At 40.4% G+C, this 20,834-nt stretch overlaps 1 protein-coding gene across 5 annotated transcripts in view; it reads right to left on the bottom strand.

The window, feature by feature from the left end:
- The window catches only part of PDE9A (phosphodiesterase 9A), a 57,875-nt gene that overhangs the window by 4,179 nt on the left and 32,862 nt on the right, over positions 1–20,834 (bottom strand). For all 5 annotated transcript variants that reach the window (XM_064705838.1, XM_064705865.1, XM_064705846.1 and 2 more), the window contains 7 exons: positions 16,581–16,662; positions 14,341–14,415; positions 10,345–10,431; positions 5,844–5,948; positions 3,933–4,015; positions 2,594–2,750; positions 248–361 (listed from right to left, as the gene is read on the bottom strand). In XM_064705838.1, coding sequence (XP_064561908.1) covers positions 248–361; positions 2,594–2,750; positions 3,933–4,015; positions 5,844–5,948; positions 10,345–10,431; positions 14,341–14,415; positions 16,581–16,662 — 703 coding nt within the window. The remainder of the gene's footprint in view (positions 1–247; positions 362–2,593; positions 2,751–3,932; positions 4,016–5,843; positions 5,949–10,344; positions 10,432–14,340; positions 14,416–16,580; positions 16,663–20,834) is intronic.

Below are 20,834 nucleotides of genomic sequence, written 5' to 3'. Positions count from 1 at the left end.
AGGATGGTAAAAATTTGTGGCCTAATAGAGTAATTTTTTTTTTTTATTTTCCTGATGAGACTCCAGGATTCCTAAAGCTGGAAAAATCTATTTATTATAGAGCACTTCCAAATTGTAATTATTTTTTGGTGTGGGATGGATTTTTTTTTATAATACATATTGAATATCAGTTTTTCAACAGACTAAAGTTAATCTATGATCTTTCACTCCATGCACAGAAAAATAACAATCCACAAAACCTCCTTACACAGGTCATGTGTTCTTCATTTGTGTAATCAAAGTTTTCCATTTTTTCCTTGAAAGAGTCCAGTATTTCTGCATGTCTCGCCATGTCTGTAGCCAGGATTAACGTAATTATCCCCTAGCAAAGAAAACATGGTCACATATTAACTTGACATTCCTTACAAGGTCTGCTAAAGCCAAGCAGGGTCTGTCTTGCACACAAAATGCCTCAGATGCACTAAATTGCTCATGCTGGAAGGGGAAGTTTCTGACTTGGAACTGCCAAGGAAATGGGAAGAGGGTTGTAAAGAGTTTGTGGTACATGAGGATCATGGTTTTATTTGATATTCCAGAGACACTGAGGTTTTCCTTTCTCATTGACTAATTGTAGAAAAGCAAACTGTACAGCAGGATGTTGAAAGCCACACTCTGGCTGCCAAAATCCACTTTCCTCTCCTTGGAAGGCACTGTGGGTTTTGCTGCTGACTCGTAGAGGCCCTGAGACAGAAATCATGATGTGGATGCCAGCTGTGCCCATTCTCTTTGGATTAAGGGCTTTGAAACATTTGGATGAGGACAGGGAGCTCTGTATCCTCCTTCTGTGCAGAATTTATGATGGGAAAACATGTGGTTAATTTAAAGTTGTGGGTTTTCATACAGAACAGTCCATTTTGGGCCCGTGCCAGTTTCCCACACACTGGCAGAACCAGGAACTCCAACCAGCTCTTATTCTGCTTCTTCACTTGGGGTGTAAAGAAGGTGTAATGTGGAAATTAAGACTGAATTTTGGCCCTTTGAGCCCTGATGGGAATTGTAACATTGTTCAGTGCCTCAGAGATAACTGTGATGGCTCTTAGTGCATCAGGGCCTCTTCCAACAGTACAAGTGCTCTACTGCTGCAAATCTTTCCCCTTTTGAAGCCCCTCTTAAAATTAATACAGTGTTACTGTAAAGCACAAACTTCTGCCCTGAGAGCTTAATCCTTCTCCAGTCAGAGCTAATTGGCTCCTCCAACAATCTAAACATCTACCCTCAAAATGTCTTAGGCTTTAATAGTCAGGATGCACTTATTATTCCTCAGCAACTCATTGCAGGGAGTGCTGCTGTGGAAATTTTCCAAGAATCCCTCTCAGATCCTGTCACTGTGATGTTTTATGAAAAATCCCTTTGCCACGATTTCTTCTCCTGACAAGGTGAGAAGCCTCAGCTTCTCCATGTTTTCCTCCTCTGAAATGTGATTTGGAGAATTGTTTACCCAGCATGTGAATTGTTTTTAATTAATGGCCAATCACAGCCAGCTGTGTCAGACTCTCTGAGTCTGTCACAAGTTTTTATTATTCATTCTTTACTGGCCTTCTGATGTATCCTTTCTCTTTCTTTAGTATAGTTTTAGTATATCATTTTCATAGAATAGAATAGAAATTTATAAAATATTAATATATATAAAATAATATAAATATATGTAAAATAATATCATCATACAATATGTAATATAAATAAATAATATTATGTAAATAAATAGAAATAACAGCATATAAATAAATATAAATAATATATAATATAATATAATATGATAAATAATAAATATAAATATAAAATTGTAAAATATAAATATATAAAATAATATAAAATAATATAAAAATGCTATACTTATATAATACATAATATAAATAAATAATATTATATAAATAGATATAAATAACATATAAATAATAAAAATAAAAATATTATAAAGATAATATACATAATAGAATATAATAAGATAATATATAAATGATATAATATAATATAATATAATATAATATAATATAATATAATATAATATAATATAATATAATATAATATAATATAATATAATATAATATAATATAATATATAAATTTATAATATAATAAATAATATATTAAATAAATTATATAATATAAATATATAAAATTTAAAAGAATAGAAAAATAATAGTTATATAATATATAAATAAATAATATATAAACAGTAAAATTAAAATTAATAATAAATAAATATTATATATATTATAAAAATATATATATAATATAATATAATATAATATAATATAATATAATATAATATAATATAATATAATATAATATAATATAATATAATATAATATAATATAATATCAACCTTTTAAGAACTTGGAGTAAGATTCTCATCTCTCACCTTCTCCTGGGTGAGATGACACCACAAAAACCCTCAAAACACCACAACAAGATCCTCCCAAGTGTGAGGGGCTTTTTCAGCCCCGCCCTCCAGGGAGGATGAATCCCTCCCATCTCTCCCATCCCTCCCATTGCAGAGCAGGGAATTCTGTGTGTGTTTATAACCTCAGGAACAGTGTGTCCAGCATTCCTACCTGTCTGATCTGCTTGAACTGGTCCTGGTCCACGTTGGAGAAGATGTTGAACTCGGGCTGGGAGATGATCTGGAAGGCCACGGCGCAGTGGTGGTTCTCCAGCGGGGAGATGTCGTTGTAGCGCACGGCCAGCTCCGTCCGCGCGTTGATCTGGTACCTGAGGGCAGGGACACCCTGAGCAAAACCTCCCCAGACACCCCCCAGCTGCTCCAAACCACCTGCTTGCATTCTTTTCTGTGCTTATTCAATGAACTGCAGTTTTGGGGTTTTTTGGGTTGTTGGTATGAAGTCAGATTTTCACAGAAAATAGATATTTAACATAATCTCAGGCGTTGATTCCCTTCAGTGGGTGAATACCAATAAAGATTATAATATATAAAATATATTATAAAATAAAAGTATAAATATATACTATATACTATATACTATATAGTATATAGTATATAGTATATAGTATATAGTATATATTATATATTATATTTAAAATATATATAATATAGATATAATATATAAAATAATATATAAAATATCCAAATACCAATACAAGAAAAAAGAACCCGAAAGGTTTTTATTCCTTTTTTAAATTTTGCCACATTTCTAGTTTAAAATGTCTAGTTTAAATTTCTAGTTTAATATTTTGCCACGTTTCTGGTTTAAAATGATGTAGAACAAAACCCGAAGGAACTGGTTTTGGTTTTTTTTATTTTGAACAAATCAAAAACTGTTTTGACATTTTTTCCCCCTCTAAAAAACCATCTAAACTGGTTTTTTTGTTTTGATGTAGAACAAAACCAGAATTGAACTGTTTAATTCAACCCCTACTAATGGCAGATGCAGAGATTCTGATCCCAGCCAGAACTGGGTTCTGCCCTTATTTAATGAGTGGTTACAAATAAATCATATTCTCTCTCTTTCACACACACACAAAAGTGTCTGTTGATCATCAGCAATAATTTCCTCACATGAAAATAAACAGAGTAAGGTACACTTCATGATTTATTATTATGAAATAAAGTGTAAGCTAAATCCCCCTTTGAATTTTAGTGTAATTATTCCATTATAATAATTTATAGCTCTGTTACCAGCTGTAAAATATTTCACCTTGGTTTCTCAGGAGTTAGGGGAGAAAGTGTTTGAATAAAAATCTGAAAAATAAACCATTTTCCTTACAGAACCAGCTGGCAAATCCCAACCTTTGCTTTGGCCCACGTGAGTGACCAGCAGTGGGAAAAGGTCAGGCTGTGAGAAGGAAAAGCTGATTTACCAAAAATTGCCAACCTTCCAATTGTTGTCTTCCCAAGAGATTTTAATTGAAGATAAAGCAAGAGAACAGACTCACGTGTTGTTATAGCCTGGATGGTCCAAGTCATGGCACACTGCTGCAGTCATGAGAATCAAAATGTCAATTTGGGAAAATTTCTCCTGTAAAATACAAAACATGAATTTAATGATTTCTACTTCCCCTATCCCTGTAAATCGAAAGAAATAAAGAAACCAGACATGTTTACTTTTTAGAGAAATGCAAATCTGAGCAAAATGAAGCATTTTTCCTTAGATGAGTTTACTTCAGTCAAGAGAGAGAAATTTGCCTTCCCTTCCAGTCAAAGTGACTCAGATTTGCCTTTGTTGCATGAAATAACAGCAGCTCAGAGGAGGCAATTTCCTTGAAACTTGCTATTACTGCAGAGATGATATAAAAGCTCTGAGACATCAGTACAGTCTCTTAGAAGTCATTTGAGTACCCTAATTAGGTAAAGGGAGGGCTGGAAGATGGTTCTGTTGCCACTGCATTCTGCATTAAATAAAGTTACGAAAAGAGCAAGAAAAATGAAATAGTGTGTTCCCATGGCTTTTGAACAGCATGGACTTACATTAAAGCAAATTTTGCTTCATACTGCTAATGGCAAGAAAACAGAATGAGGCCAGTAACTGGTATGTGTAACTATAAGGAAAAAAGGAGGTTTTTTAAGTGAAAAAAAGCAGTTTTGTAAAGAAATGAAATGAATATATAAGTGCAGGTTATCCAGACAGTGAAATTAATTGATTCATATAGTTTTGGACAAAATAAAGGTCAAATGTGTGTCCTGCATATAATACGTTCCAGGCTACAGGACAAGCACAGGTAAAAACACACATTTGGAGGAAACCTTTTGAAGGAACATTTTGTGCCCCAAAGAACAAACCCACAGACCATAACTCAGTAAGGGTTTGTCTGTCATTCCTAAATGTTTCACTCCATCAGAGTACAAACTGTGGACATTCAGGAGGTGCAGTTACCTCCCCAGCAGCCTGAGAAAGCTGTGCAGGTGCTGGGGGCCAGGAAAGGAATGCAACACCTCTCCTTGTGTGCCTGAGTGTCAGATTAAGTTAAGATTATCCCTAGAGATGGGGTACCTGAGAAGTGTTTAAAAAACTTTTATTCTCTCCTCAGTTTCATATGAGTGAAACAATGCAGATGTTATAATTCACACCATCACAATCTTGCGCTCCATCTTCTGCTGTGATGGTGGCACTTTTGGATTGGTTTAGAGTAGAGACAGACTGTCTAACATAGGTGATAGGTATTGGAAAAATGTTGTAAATAAAGTACACGTAGCTTTTAGTATAAAAAGATGTCAGAATTCAGGACATCCCTCTCGCTGTCCTGAATTGCTTGAACCCCTGCCAGGGGGCTCAGAGACCTTGGCACAGAGCCCAAAACACCTGTGACTTTGAGTATGACCCATGGAAAAAATTATCAACCTTATATGAGAATCTGCAAGCCATGAAAGGCTAAGTGGAATAACAGTTAGTTTGTCACAGGGTGAAAAATAGATTTTTGGGGTTTTTAGAATGGGGATTCAGGAGGCAAGATGGAGGAATCTGGGCATGTCCAGCTTTCCTCCTTCTTCTTCTGGGCCTCCATCTTCTGCTGTGATGTTGGCACTTTTGGATTGGTTTAAAATAGAAGCTCACTGTCTAACATCGGTGATAGGTATTGGGAAGTTATGGTAAATAAGGTACATGTAGTTCTTAGCATAAAAACACAACATCACCCCAAGGGCAGTCAGTGTGCCATGAACCAACCTGCTGGACAGATCTCAGCAGGCTGGAGAAAGAATGTGATAGATAAGAGAATAAACAACCTTGAGAATGACAGCCAAGGAGTTCTGCCTTCTTCTTTGATCTCATGGCTTGGAAAAAGAGAGTTTCTAACACCTCGGGGTCATCTCAACACCATAGCCCTCATAAAGCCACGGAAGGGCTGTACCTGGAGGCTGCAGAGCGAGATCATGCTGTACATCATCTGGGTGACGCAGAAGCAGTGCCGGAAATTGTGGAAGGGGTTGTTCCTGTAATTATCATGGATGCACAGCTGCAGACAGAGGGAATGGAGCTGTCAGAGGTGGCAGAGATGTTCACCAAGCACTGTAAATCCTTAAAGAAGTCCTATGGTGGAATAGGGTACTCCTCAAGCCAGGTCTTATGAGCCCTTGGAGATCACACCCAAGATAGCTGAGCTACCTTAGAAGGCATAAAATCAGCAGGATGCCTTCTGTGGTAGTGTTGGAAACAAAAAGGTTTTAATAAAAGGCAAAATAACAAAACTCCTTACAGAGAAAAACCGAGCCAGATGGAAGAAGCTCTTTCTCCTGGTAAAACACCTCACAAAAGCCATTTAGTTTCTTTGTTCTCCTCTTTTGCTAGTAAATTGCTCAGGCTGGACTTTTTGGCTCCTGTCCAATTGGCGATCCTTAAGTTTGAAGTCCCCCAAGTCCTATGAGGTGTCTTTTTACCTAATTGAGGAAAGAAACTTCTAGGCTCTTTTCCTTTTTGAGGAGACAAAGGATAACCCAGTTACTCCATCAAGAAGGTGTACATTCCTATACTGTGGGGCCCAGGATTATTCTCTGCTAGGACAGAGTGACAGCACAGGGGCTCTGACACTTTCTGCCTTCCTGGCAAAGATTTGTGCTATAATACATATTATTATATTGGCTTTTTGCAGATATTAAAATAGATTCTATATGTGGGGTGTTATAACTTAGTTTTAAAGATACAGTTTTTATTTCTGTTGTTAATTAAGCTTAGACATAGTAGTGAAATAGCTGATTTAAGTATGAAATAGTGATGTAAGTATGCTTGTGTTAAAATGCCTGCTTGGATGGGATAACATCCAATGAACACAGGATGAGGACACCTGTACAGATATTCCAATTATCAGCACTCATTGTCTGAAGATAGTGTGGACCAAGGCCCAAAAACTGGAGGTGTAAAAAAGGACTAGAACCACAGCCAAGGAATGAGCATGCTTTAAAAAGGTGGATCCCAAGCAGGAGATGTGCTAAACAATTCTCAGAACATGTAAACTAGTTTGGGGGAATGTTTACCATGCATAAGGGCTTATGAATATGCAAAGGAATGATGTAATTAAAAGGTATTTAAGAGGTATCCCCAAGATAACAGTGTGCTCTTAGCTGAGTGCCAAGATGCACCCAGCCATAATAACCTTTGCTCCATGGTCCTTGTCTCCTATTGTCCTTTATTAAACTTTTAAATTTTCACAGGAGAGTGAAGGTGTTTTTCACATTTGTGTGTTCCAAGAATTCACCAGCAGGTAAAGCTCACAGAAAATCCCCTCTCATGCCAGCCAGCAATGGGCAAACATCCCAGCACAGCTGCATCTCTGTCCTCTGCTCTCATCCTGAATTTGTGTTTCAAACCTTGCAGTGGCTAAAGGGGGACTGTAAAGGGCTCAGAGCCCACCCTGTCCCCCTCTCCTGCTGAATACAAACTGCAGCTCTGATACCTTGAGGGCTGAAATGTGGCTGTCACATCATTTCCCAGTGCTCAGAGGTGGCACAGGGAGGATGTGAATGCACAGCAGGCTGGAGCACACCTGGGTGGGTTTTCTATGTTGGGTTTCTATGTTTCTATGGTGGGTTTTCTTTTCTGTCAGCCTGGGAGGGATTGAGCTGTCATGGGCTCACAGGAGCCATTCTAGTGTGGTTTAACTTTCTACAGATCCTGGCTTGGTTGCCCTCATTCCTCAGCAGGATAAAGCCTGTCTGTCCCTGTGTCCTGGCTGGTGCCAGGCTGGCAGAGGGAGGCTGGCACAGCTGGTCATTGACACGTGCCATGGCCATTATTCCAATGCTGCTCTGGTTTTCTGTCCCTCACAGAGCAGCCAAGAGTCAGCAGCACTGCTGGAGCCCTCTGCTGAATCCTCCTCCAAAGCCTGGAGAGCCCTCATGCTTCAGTTACTGAGCCTGATTTAATGACATGGACAGAATTCCAGCTAAATCAGGAATTTACTTCAGGAGCCCTCACACCCCAACAGGATCAAACACCTCAACCCATCACCTGACTTCCAGGAGACCTCAAAGCTCTGGATGAGGTCAAGAGAAGTGTGGTATTTTCAATGTTTATTCAATATTTGTGTGTTCCATTGCAAAAGCTGCACAGATCATTCTGCAGCAAGGATTTTAGAAACACATTTAATTTTTTTAAAATTACTTAGGAATGGCATGATATGGTTGTCAGCTATCCCACAGCCTACACATGGCACGGCCCAAAGCTGCATGGGTGTAATGTGCACATCCAGCACTGGAGCCCAGAGCTTCCTAGGGCACTCCTGACTCAGGAGGGATGGAGTGACTGGGTTGCATTAATCACTCTTTCCTCCTCTTTCTGGAAGATTTCTGTAGCCAGTGGATGTGGGAGAAGCATGAGGTGGCTTTTTCTCTCGCACTCGAGTTCAAAGTAATTGGTGATATTTTTGCTTGATGCTTGGGAGGAATGATGAGGCGGATTTTATTAGAAGGTTAATATAATTAATATAATATAATATAATATAATATAATATAATATAATATAATATAATATAATATATTGAATTTATTAAGTTTTTCATTGGAGTTTAGTTTATTGTATAGTATTTTGTGATTGTTGACAATTTTGATATACATATATAGGTATATATAATTCAATAGCCAATTATATATACATACATATGTATAATTGGTTAGTGAATTAAAATACACTAGAATTTAATAATTAATTTTTTAATGTAAATAATTTTTATAATGTATTTTACTTGTGAACAAACACAGGTGCAGCAAATGAGATATGAATTTTTTCTTTGAGGTTTAGAGAATATGAATTTTAGAAATGTTTTGGGAAGCTGTGCTTTGCTTTTTTCTGTGAAGAGAAATGTGGTGGCACAAAGTGATGCCCACACTGGGCCACTTTGGAGCAGAGCCCTTGAGGCTTTTAAAAATAATTTTTCTTTCTTCAAGAAGATGGGAGACCTCACCCTGCCTTACCATTGTAGAAAATACACAACAAATTCCCTTTTTGTTGCTCAGAGTCAGGCTGTCTGAAATGTTGTGGTGACAAATTGCTTGGAGACACAGCTCGGGGAAGCTGCCTGCAGCAGGGTGTGGGTGGGCTGTTGGTGTGTGTTGACATATCACCTTGCTTCCCATGTTTTTGGGCTGTGAAACAGGAGGAGGAGGAGGAGGAGATCTTCTGCTTTATCTACTCTGTGTTACCCTTGTTTGTGTTTGGATTCATCCCACCCCTTGTCTTCAGCTGCTTTAGAGGGTCAACACCACCCAGCTTTTCCTTTGCCTTCTTCAGAGGGAGAGATTTACCAGATTTTGATAATTTTTGGTGCTTCCTTGAATGCAGTCAATATTATTTTTCTAAAAAGGCTTCACCAGTACTGGGAATAAATTTCAGATGATCCTCCTGCCTTCTGTGGTGACATTTTATCTTTTATTACAGGCTCTGCTCAGCCTTGTGCCCTGTTGTGTCCCTCCTGCAGGAGGACACCCAGCAGTGACAGCCCCATGTGCCTCCTGTTGTGCTGTAACACCCAGACCCAGCCTTTTCTTTGTCCTTTCCAGCTACCTCCTGATTTTATAACATTTTCAGGAGTCTACATCCATCTAAAACAGTGCCCTCAGGGAATTGGAAGAGATTAATGAGGTGTAAGTCTTTATTTTATAAAACATCTGTATGATGAATTCACACCATGATGTTTTTCATTATTGTCTCAATCCATTTGTGAGACACAGAGGAAAGTTTTTACTAGTTATAATTCCTCAGGCCATCCCTGGATGCTTTTTAAACAATGGTTAAAATATTTACTGGTTTGCAGTTCTCTAGGAACATGATGTGTTTTTTCCTAAGAAAGCAAATATATTCTTCAGCTTTTCAGCAAACACTTTCTTTTGCTCTCCTTTGGACCTGAAAACTCATTGCTTTTTAAATATTCCAGTGTTTCTCCCTCAGCCATCTCACTTTTGGTATGATCTCATCTTTCTCACATTTTGCATCTCTGCAACATTCTCACATCAAAGACTGAAGCACAGAAAGTTACCTTCTCAGCAATTCCTTTTCCTCCCTGACTTGCTCTTTCCTCTGCTCCCTGTGATTTAGTCCTTTGGATGATTATTGCACTTTCTAGCTATATCTGAAGGCACTTGTCTTGCCTCCACTTACAGTAGGTATCAAGAGCATTCAGCAGAAATGAACTGCTTTCAGTAACAGAAACCTCAGCAAATGCATGCAAAACAGTTAAAAAAAGACTCATTTGTGACCACAAGAATGCAAATATTTTCTGAAGTGCTTAAATTTTAAGAATTTGTATAGACTGCTTTCATTGGGATTGCTCATCCCAGGCATGTTAATTCCATGACTCAATGCCTTGTTTATTGATTCTTGAATGTGAAAAACTGCGAACACCAGTAACTTGAAATACTCACCAGCCACCTCTTCAGGGTGATGGGATTGATGTTGAAGTCTTTTACCAGCCCAAGGTCGTGGTACATGTGCTCCAAGCAGCTCAGCATCTGCAGCCAGGAACAGGCAGGTTATGGTTGGCTTTGTAAACACCCCTGGAGGACACCCTGTGAAGTGAATTCCCCCCTTGCCAGCATCAAAAAATTGCAGAGCCCTCTTTAGATGAAAGAAAGATGTTCAAAGGCTGCATGATTAAAGTGCAAGAGGGGAGGCAGAGAGGGCTGGAAGCTTTTTGAAGCAGACACGCTGCTGTTGACTTCACAGGTTTTGTGCAGGGCTTTGAATGTCACACCAGCCCTCTTCAGAGACTGTGATTTGTGGGTATCACAGCAATTCCTGCTCACAAATAAAGCATTGCCATTTTCCCAGTTCAGCTGGGATGTGTCCCATTGCTCAGTGAAACCAGTGGGAGCTTCTCCCTGGCTGCACAGAAATGGATCAGGCTCCAGCAGAACAGAAAATGACAGCAGAAAATAAGAGATCCCTGAAGAAACATTTAATTCAGACATTTGTCAATACCTTCTTTCTTTATGACTTCTTGTGAGCTCCTAACTCCACTGTCTTACCTCACATTTCTTGTTTAAAAGATTTCCCATTATAACCTCATGAAATTGCAGCAGTTTTGTGATTATCCCCTCATGGAGACTGTAATTATGAATCCCTACAGCTGAAATGCAGGCACAGGCAGCTCTTCTGGGACAACATCTGCTCTGCAGCAGCAAGGGGGATTCAGGTAATTTAGTACCACCCCTCACATTTAATCATCTGGGTTTGAAAGAATTGAAAACAGAAGATATTGATAATCTCAAATAATTGAAACTATATTGATAATCTCAAGATATTGATAATCTCAAAGAATTGAAAGCAAAAAATATTGATAATCTTAAAGAATTGAAAACAAAAAATATTGATAATCCTAAAGAATTGAAAACAAAATACATTGATAATCTCTAGATATTGATAATCTCAAATAATTGAAAACAAAAGATATTGATAATCTCTAGATATTGATAATCTCAAAGAACTGAAAACAAAGGATATTGATAATCTGAAAGAATTGAAAAAAAATAATTATAATCTCAAAGAACTGAAAACAAAAGATATTGATAATCTCAAAATGTTGATAATCTCAAAGAATTGAAACAAAAGATATTGATAATCTGAAAGAAGTGAAAACAAAAGATATTGATAATCTCAAAGAACTGAAAACAAAAGATATTTATAATCTCAAAGAATTGAAAACAAAAGATATTGACAATCTGAAAGAATTGAAAACAAAAGATATTGATAATCTCAATCTAACATCTTCTACCAGTCAGACATGAACAGGTTTCCTGGAGTTCAGGAGTTTATGTGTAAATGCATTCCCATTTCTGAAGGCCCAATCTGCAGGGGATGGAATGTGGCCATTGTGTTAGAAAATGAAGTTTTTAGACTGTAAAACAAACCAGGGGTTTCAACATGAGGGGTATAATGTCACAAATACAGCCCTGGGGGTATTTCTAGTTAGTTTTCTGTTATTTAGGCTCTTAGAAACTCACCAGAAAAAATTATTTAATCAAATGAAACTTTATATTTATCCAGGGAAATATAAATGTAAATCATGGAGTAACAACAGGGCTGATTTTGAGTAATCCAAACAGGAGGAGATTTTCCTGCAAGACCTGAGGGGCAATGCCATGAGCTGAATGCTGCTCAGATCACAGGGACAGCATTTTGCTGAAAATCCCCTTGTCCTGGTAGAATATATGTTTTGCAATAAAAGACTTTCCAAGACAAGAAACTTGATCCAGAAGTGCTGAATTAGAAATGCAGCTGTTGCCAAGAGAGCTTTAGGTGAGCGAGGAGGAGACTCTCAGTCCTAAAACCCCCTGAACACAGGATAATTTCAGTTTTAATGTTGAGATTTCTTGGTCAGCAGCAAAAGCTGGAAATGGGACTCTTGTAAGGCTTGAAAACTGAGAGGGCATTTGAGAAGGAGCCAAGCTTGCTGCAAGGCTGTGTTTGCTGAGATGTTTTTCTTGAGTGAGATTTGCTACTGGTTTTACATTATATGATAAACTGGTTTTATACATTATGTTATATTATAGATCTGGTTTTACATTACATTATAAGCTGTTCACTCTTAACATCCTTCTCCTTCATGCTTCTGGAGGTTTACACATAGAACCTTCCAGAACCTTCTGCAGTACAAGTGATGAACCATGAATAACACTAATAGCAGTTTAAAAAGGAAGAAAATTAGCAGTTAAAAAAGAAAGAAAATTAAGTAATTTAGATGATTGCTGCTGGGGATGCTGCCAGAGCTACCCAAGCCTTTCTCTGGTTTAAAAAACCAGCACTAAACCCCTGGTTTAGTCCAGTCCTCCATTATGTTTTTCTTGAGTGAGATTTGCTAGTAGTTGCTAAATCTGGTTTTACATTATATTATAAGCTGGATTTAAACATTATATTATATATATCTGGTTTTACATTATATTATAAGCTGTTTTTTATACATTATATTATATATATCTGGTTTTATATTATATTATTAGCTGGTTTTATACATTATATTATATATATCTGGTTTTACTTTATATTATAAGCTGTCCACTCTTAACATTCTTCTCCTTCACACTTCTGGAGGTTTACACATAGAACCTTCCAGAACCTTCTGCAGTACAAGTGATGAACCATGAATAACACTAATAGCAGTTAAAACAGGAAGAAAAGTAATTTGGGTGATTGCTGCTGGGGGCGCTGCTAGAGATACCCAAGCTTTCCCTTGGTTTAAACAACCAGCACTAAACCCCTGATTTAGTCCTGTCTTCCATTATGTTTTTATTGAGTGAGATTTGCTAGTACTTGCTAAATCTGGTTTTACATTCTATTATAGGCTGGTTTTATACATTATATTATATATCTCTGGTTTCACATTATATTATAAGCTGTCCTCTCTTAACGTCCTTCTCCTTTATGCTTCTGGAGGTTTACACATAGAACCTTCCAGAACCTTCTGCAGTACAAGTGATGAACCATGAATAACACTAATAGCAGTTTAAAAAGGAAGAAAATTAGCAGTTAAAAAAGAAAGAAAATTAAGTAATTTAGATGATTGCTGCTGGGGATGCTGCCAGAGCTACCCAAGCCTTTCTCTGGTTTAAAAAACCAGCACTAAACCCCTGGTTTAGTCCAGTCCTCCATTATGTTTTTCTTGAGTGAGATTTGTTAGTAGTTGCTAAATCTGGTTTTACATTATATTATAAGCTGGATTTAAACATTATATTATATATATCTGGTTTTATATTATATTATTAGCTGGTTTTATACATTATATTATATATATCTGGTTTTACTTTATATTATAAGCTGTCCACTCTTAACATTCTTCTCCTTCACACTTCTGGAGGTTTACACATAGAACCTTCCAGAACCTTCTGCAGTACAAATGGTCAACCATGAGTAACACTAATAGCAGTAAAAAAAGGAAGAAAATGAAGCAATAAGGAGATATTAATTGGCTTTGAATGCAGCTCTGCAACCTCTTCAGAACAAGCTGCAGAAAAAACGCTCAGCTGAAGGGGTGTGAATCAATGCCTGCACCTCTGCCTGCTGCTTTATTGATCTGAGTGGAGTTATTGATGATGTGCTTAAGCACACACTTCACTGGGGATTGATTTGTTCAGATAAAATGGCATGGGAGAACTCATGTGGCAGTAATGACAGTGCACCAGTTGAGGGACTTTACTAGGAAGAGATTAAAGACCAAATAAAGAGGAGCCAGGAAATGATAAGCAGAATAATCTACCTGGCATCTGCTAGGAAGAAGCACTGCATTTCTGGTGTGGTATGGAAATGAAAAAATATTGAGAATAAGTGGCAGAAAAGGGGGGAAAACCCTGCAGACTGTCTCAAAGGGATCTTCTGGCCTTTTTGGCTCTCAGAATGTGCCAACCCTGCCAACCTGGCATCCTCACCTCGTTGGGCTCCCACAGCCACACGTCAAAAGTCGGTTTCCGCAGAGCCTCGATGGTCTCCTGGGACAGCATGTACTGCAGAGAGAAAGGCAGGAGGGTAAACGAGGGTGTCCCTGCCATGGGAATGCTGCTGGCATATCCTTGGGGCTCCCAGGGTTCTATTCATGAGGGATTTATTCACATTTCCCAAGGAGAGAGCAAATGATCTCTCCCTCTGGCCACCCAACCCTCCTCACCCTTCTCACCAGCTGGCAGCTGCTCACTGGGGCAGATCCTTGTGGGGCAGAACTTGGGAGAAAAGGGACAGTGGAGGTGTTTAGGAGAGGGTCATGGCTAAACCCAGCACAGAAAATCAAAGGCACAGGGCACAGACCCATCCCTGCCCTGGTTGTGCTGCCTGCAGAGCTTCAGCAGCACTCAAAGCTGCCATTTGGGGAGGGTGGTGTGAAGTGTCTCTGCTTACAGTGCTAAATTAGCTGGTGGGGATGATATGTTTATTTTCAGATGATTTATGCTCTCATTTTGAGTGTTTTTTCAAGAGAGCCCACAGTTTCAAATTGGTTGTCAGCCTGCAAGATTCAAGTGATTTTTTATCATTACGCTCAAAGCCTAAAACAAAATCAAGCTCATTCACCAGTTATGGCTGTATAGAAAATGGAAAGAAAAGGAATGTGCAGGGTTAAAAGACATGGGGATATCAGGACTCTACAGATTCATCTTTTCAGGATGCAATGTATCAGTGGTTTTGGGACTCAAAGTCCTTGTGGCTTCAATTGGCCCATTTACCATGGCTGTCTCTAATCTGGGTTTACTCTCCTGAGCAGGTGAATGACAATTTCTGAGCCATCAAATTGATAATTTATCCAAGGAGGATAAATTATATGGATAATCTATCCAAGGAGGATAACAACACAGAAGATTTTCTTCTTCAAAAAGTGAGGAGTTTTGCATTTGCCCACACAATGCACATTTAGTGAGACTTTCTGCAAGAAAACTACAAATTAGCAGTACAGATTTGGTGTTGCAACAACATCTTCCTTCAGCCTCACTGACATTGGACAAATCCAGCACCTGACAACTGATAACAAATTTTGCAAATCTCCAAAACCCCAAACTCCCATGAGTTTTGCTCTAGGAATAATGCAGAAATACAAAAGTTTACTCTGCAGTGGTTCAGTGCAACTCTTTATTCTTAATTCAAGATCCTAATGCAGCAGTCCATCAAAGTTTAATCTGACATATATACTTATCAAGGGAACAAAAGTGGCTTAGAACTGATGTGTTCTGTGAAATCATGTGTTAGTGTCAGGAGCACAAGCCTCCTGGGCAAAAGTTAACCAAAAGAAATAGAAGTGCCAGAGTCTGTGCTTCAGTGGAGGTCACTTCAGTGAGGCAGAGCAGAACAAAGAGCAGAATTTATTGCTCTGCTGGGCTCTGAGGATAAATGTGCACAGACCCACGTCCACGTCATAGATCTGCATCACACAGGACTGTGAGGATTCAGCTTTGGTGTGTGTGAGGAGATGCTCATGGTTAAACCATCATTTGCAAATGGGTGAGCTGGTGTTTTGTCAAGGTCTGAGCTGGGCACTGGGCAGGCATAACCAGGCAGCTTTAAATAATTCTTGTGGCCAAAGACTGCAGGTTCTGGGATTCAAGACCCTGTGCTCTTCATGGTTTCAGCCTCATTCATCACTGTGGATTTGTAGTAGTGCTTGCCCAGGAGACATTTTTCTTCCAGCATTACTGTTTTCTCTAGCAAATACACTAACTCATTTTCACAGGGACAATTAATCATTTTGGAGAGAATCCAATGTCGCATTTTGTCTTTGTTTCCCTAGGTGAAGCATCCCCATAAATTACTTTTTAAATTAAAAAATAATCTATTAGGAGGAAACAAGCAGCAGCTCTACTTTCAGTCAGAACACAGCATTACAGGGTGTTTTTGATTGTTGCTATGAACGTGGAGAATAAACAAATATAACTAGACAAAAGAGTGTTAAATGTTGATGAATGCACAATGTTCATTAACATTTCAAGCACTAACGAGCTTGCAAGTATTAAAGACTACTGAGAATTAAACTTTAAGTCACCATGGGCAACTGATGGCTTTTTCCATTGGCATTTTGGATCAGATCTTGGATTTAGAATAACAGGGAATTAATGGCTAAGGAGTCACATATTGTAAAGCAGCACTTGTCAGGATGGCAGGAATATGGGAAGAGAAAATTGTGTGGTACCTTTGGGTAGGATGGTACATCCCTCCGTGGAGCTGGCCTCTTGTTTTCATCCAAAAAGCTGTACTTGCAGGGACAGTTAGTCCTGAAATGAAATATTCATCTCTTAACATTGAGGGAACACAAGCACAGTGCCTCAGTGGCCACCCCTCAGAGAACCATCCTGCTCCAACACCTCTCCCTTTCTAATGCAGTGTTGTCCAAAATGCTTTGGAAGCGTGATCCTCCTCAGGATTTTCTCCCCTTGTGCAACACCTCTGTTGCCCTTTCTTGGTCTATTTGCATTCAAGAGAGAAGGATCCAAGTTCAGGCATGTATCCATGAATATCTGTTTCAGATTGCAAGGCAAGATATATTCTATTTGCCATCTGTATGGCAGTTGTCTGGTCAAGTGGGCAGTTTGCCTTATCTCTTCCACACCTAATCCTCCCTGGGGAGGAGACACATGCTGATAAGAGACTACTGAATGCCACTGCATGACTGATAAGAACTACAGCATCCCATTGGGAGATGTGAGCCCAGAGGGAGGAGCCAAGCATTCCTAACTGGATATAATCTGGAGATTCTGGAACACCAGCACAGCTTCTCCACTGGATTCCCAGAGGAACATCAGCTGCCTCTTTTTCCACTGGATCTTCAGAGGAAGAATACATCCTTCTCTACAGATCTCCCTTGCTCCAACAGAACCACCCCTGACACTGCAGGAGGGCTGCAGCCACAATTCCAGTGGGACTGCTGCCAACACCCTGACCCACAGGGTGTCATGTTGTGTTCTGACTGTCAGTGTTGGTTTAGTTTACTGCACTGTTTATTTTATCCTTTTATTTTCTTCCCTATTAAAGAACTGTTATTTCCTGCTGCCATATTTGTTGCCTGAGAGCCCCTTAATTTAAAATTTATAGCAATTCTGAGGGACGGTTTACATTTTCCATTTCAGGGGAGGCTCCTGCCTTCCTTAGCAGACACCTGGCTTTCCAAACCAAGACAATACCCAACCACTTCTCCTTAGACTTCCAGTGAGCAGCTTGCTGTCCATGGCAGGCATCCTTCTCCAGGGCTGCACCACATTGGCCATGGTGATTTTATTCTATAAACCTGTGCTGATTCACTGCTGAGGGCACCCACTGAGCCTTGCTGCAGCCCATGAGAACTTCCACTTTGATGCTGTGACTTCCTTGGCTGCTGCCCCTTGTGTGGGACAACAGCAGAGAGGCACAGACTTGGCAGACACCTCTGCTTGGCTCCCTGATCCTGGAGAAAGGGAGCCACTGCAGGCAATTACAGGTAATTAAAACTTGCCTGGTTATTAACACTGCCAGTTATCTACTCTTCTTTCCTCTGCACATGGGAAAGCCAAGCTGATGCTTTCCCATCTGAGCAGACGCCCAGGAGGGGCCTCATCACTCTGCAATTCCCTGCTGAGGCTGCAGCCAGGGGAGGGCTGGGCTCTTCTCCCAAATGGCCTCAAACTGTGCCAGAGGATGGACAGATTGGACATCAGGGAGAATTCCTTCATTGAAAAGATGGTCAAGCACTGGAAGGGGAGGTTTGGAATGCCCATCCCTGGAATTGTCCAAGGAAGGCCTAGATGTGACACTCAGAGCTCTGGGCTGGGGACAAGGTAGGGATCAGGCCCAGCTTGGCCAAGATGGCCTTGCAGGGCTTTTCCCAGTGAGCTGTCCACATGGACTTTGTTAACTCTTGTGTGAGGCTGATCTTCTTGCATTTTTGCATTTGTAGAGCCATGGAATGATTTGGGTTGGAAAAATCCAGCTGCACCCACCCTGCCGCGGGCAGGGTTGCTGCTCACTGGCTCAGGTTGCTCAGGGCCCCATCCAATCTGGCCTTGAGCACTTCCAGGGATTTATCCCTGGAGTCCTAACATTTGGATTATCCTCTCTCAGTTTTCAAGCCTCCTGCCAAAGGAAGCAGAAATAAACCTCCCAGAAGAAGCCAAGCAAAGCATTCCATTAACTCGGTTTGGGCATTTTTGATTATTACATTTTGCATTGTATCTCTTCTGAGTGATTCTCTTCTCTGTTGGGAATTAGTCCAGGTCTCTTTTCTCCTCTTAACATTGATGTCTGCTGTCATTTCTGGTGTCAGTGTCAGAATCCTGTGAAAGTTATGTCATTTCACAGCTCATGGTGGTCAGCTGACATCAACCAGCTGCCTTTTCCTGCCTTGTTTAAGGAGATTCTCACTTGATGAAAAGCTGTCTTAATCATTCCTAAAGCCCTTTCCTCAAAACTCCACTGTGTGGGGTATTAGTAGGATAAAAATAGTGAGATTGGGGCATTCCTTGCCCTAATTGGAGCTGACTGCCAGGGTTAGCTGAGGGTCAGCCAGCTATCTCTAATTCCCAGCTGTAGTAGGATATTGAAGCCTTCATCCCAGCACACTGGGGAGCACACCAGAGCCAGGATGCATCAGACCTTCACAAATGCAAAACTGGATCTGCAAATGATCATGATTTTAAATGACACCATAATGCTATTAGCATCTGCCAGTGGTGAGTGCAAAAAGCAGACAAGCAAAAAAAAAAAAGCAATTTGAGGAGGATGCAAATGGAGCTGCTTTGCTCTTCTGAGCAGAGAGCTGCACAATTCACTGTGCTTTTATAAACCTGGCTGCCCTGCCTTACTCTCTCATTTGATAATGTAACAGCAAATATAAGAAAAGGTAAACACCCATACAGCTGTGTACACTGAGATCTTATTGAAGGAATACAGGCACTCACAAATATTTATGTACATCAATTAAATTTACACGGGATCCCCAACTGCAACCACAATGCATTATCTAGCAAACGACACAGCACAAGGGATGACAGGTCCAAATGAGAGCAAATAACATTTCCACTTCTCTGGGATGCCTCTGCTCCCACACACATCCCATGCCAGCAGGAGAGGGTTTGCTCAGCCACCCTGGGGTGGGTGAAGCATCCCTAGGCTGGGGTGACCTGGGGCTCTGGTGACTCGGGAATAAGGAACCTCAGCTCATTCCTCAGCAGCTCCTGATGGGAGCCACCAAGGAGCATCATCATCTCCTCAGACTTGTATCCACGTCCAGCTGCTTTGGCTCCCACGCCCACAGGGTGAAGATAATCATGGGCAGAATTCTGCATGAGCAGGAGGAACCTGTGAGCAGCTGGGAGGAGGGAGAGGCCGCTCAGGGTAACCAGGAGGAGCTGTGACAGAGCCACTTGGGCACAGCACCAAGGTGAAGCTGAGCAGAGCAAGCCCTGCTCCTGCTCCTGCTCCAGAGACAGCAGCTGTGAGTGTGAGCCCAGAGCAAGCCAGGGTGGGTGTCTGTGCCCACCTGAGCCCACTTCCATCTTTAGCACAGCTTCCCACCATCCTCACTGTGCTGGTCTCATTTTGGAGCCTGTCACATCTCAGCACCAGCCCTTGGTGAAGGTGACACCCCTGCTGGAGCTGGCTGCACTGAGCAGATGGAGCACCCCCCATTCCAGCTTTTCTTGTTAGCAGCCTGTTTAGACCACAAAATGTAGATTGGAAGGTGACAGGATCTGGCATGGGAATTAGTCATGGCTGCTGGGACAGTCTCGTACTCCCTGATGTGCTGTGGTGGTGACTGAGTGAACGTGAACTTGCCATAACTTCTTTTTTTGGAGCTAATTCCCTGTCCACCTGTGCATCACTGCTCATCACCATCACTGTGCATCACAGTTCAGCTCTGCCAGCTCCCTGCCACAGCTGAGGCAGAGACACATGGGCACACACGTTCCTCACATCACACCCAGCACAAACCAGCACACATGCTCCTGCATTGGCTGCCAGCCTGGGCTTGGATTTTTCTAATGAGATTTCTCCACACACCCCAAAAAGAAATGATGCAAGTCACAGGGCAGACTGCATTCCACCCTGCTGAGGCACACAAATCTGAGGTTAATAATGTTACTCTGCTTTTATGCTAATATGACAGCTGAGTTTGGCCTTGGACTTAATGGCAATGAATTATCATTGTGCCTCCTGACATATCTGCATGGCAACATTTACAAAAACGAGTGATTATAAAGCCTGAATCTTTTAGCACATTTCCCACTGCCCTCAGTAGGAAACAGTTTTGATTAAGGATCAGACAATTTGACCCCAAGGCTGTCAAGACAGCAAAGTTACATTTGCTGAGAAAAATCCCCTTCACCCCCATTTTGAGCAGCAGGGTATATTCCTCTCCAGAAAAATCCCCTTCATCCCCATTTTGAGCAGCAGGGTATATTCCTCTCCAGAAAAT

This window comes from Zonotrichia leucophrys, chromosome 1 (genome assembly GCF_028769735.1).
Source record: "Zonotrichia leucophrys gambelii isolate GWCS_2022_RI chromosome 1, RI_Zleu_2.0, whole genome shotgun sequence".
Classification (NCBI taxonomy): domain Eukaryota; kingdom Metazoa; phylum Chordata; class Aves; order Passeriformes; family Passerellidae; genus Zonotrichia; species Zonotrichia leucophrys.
The sequence above is the reverse complement of the archived record's forward strand: the minus strand, read 5'-3'. Positions and strand labels throughout refer to the sequence as shown.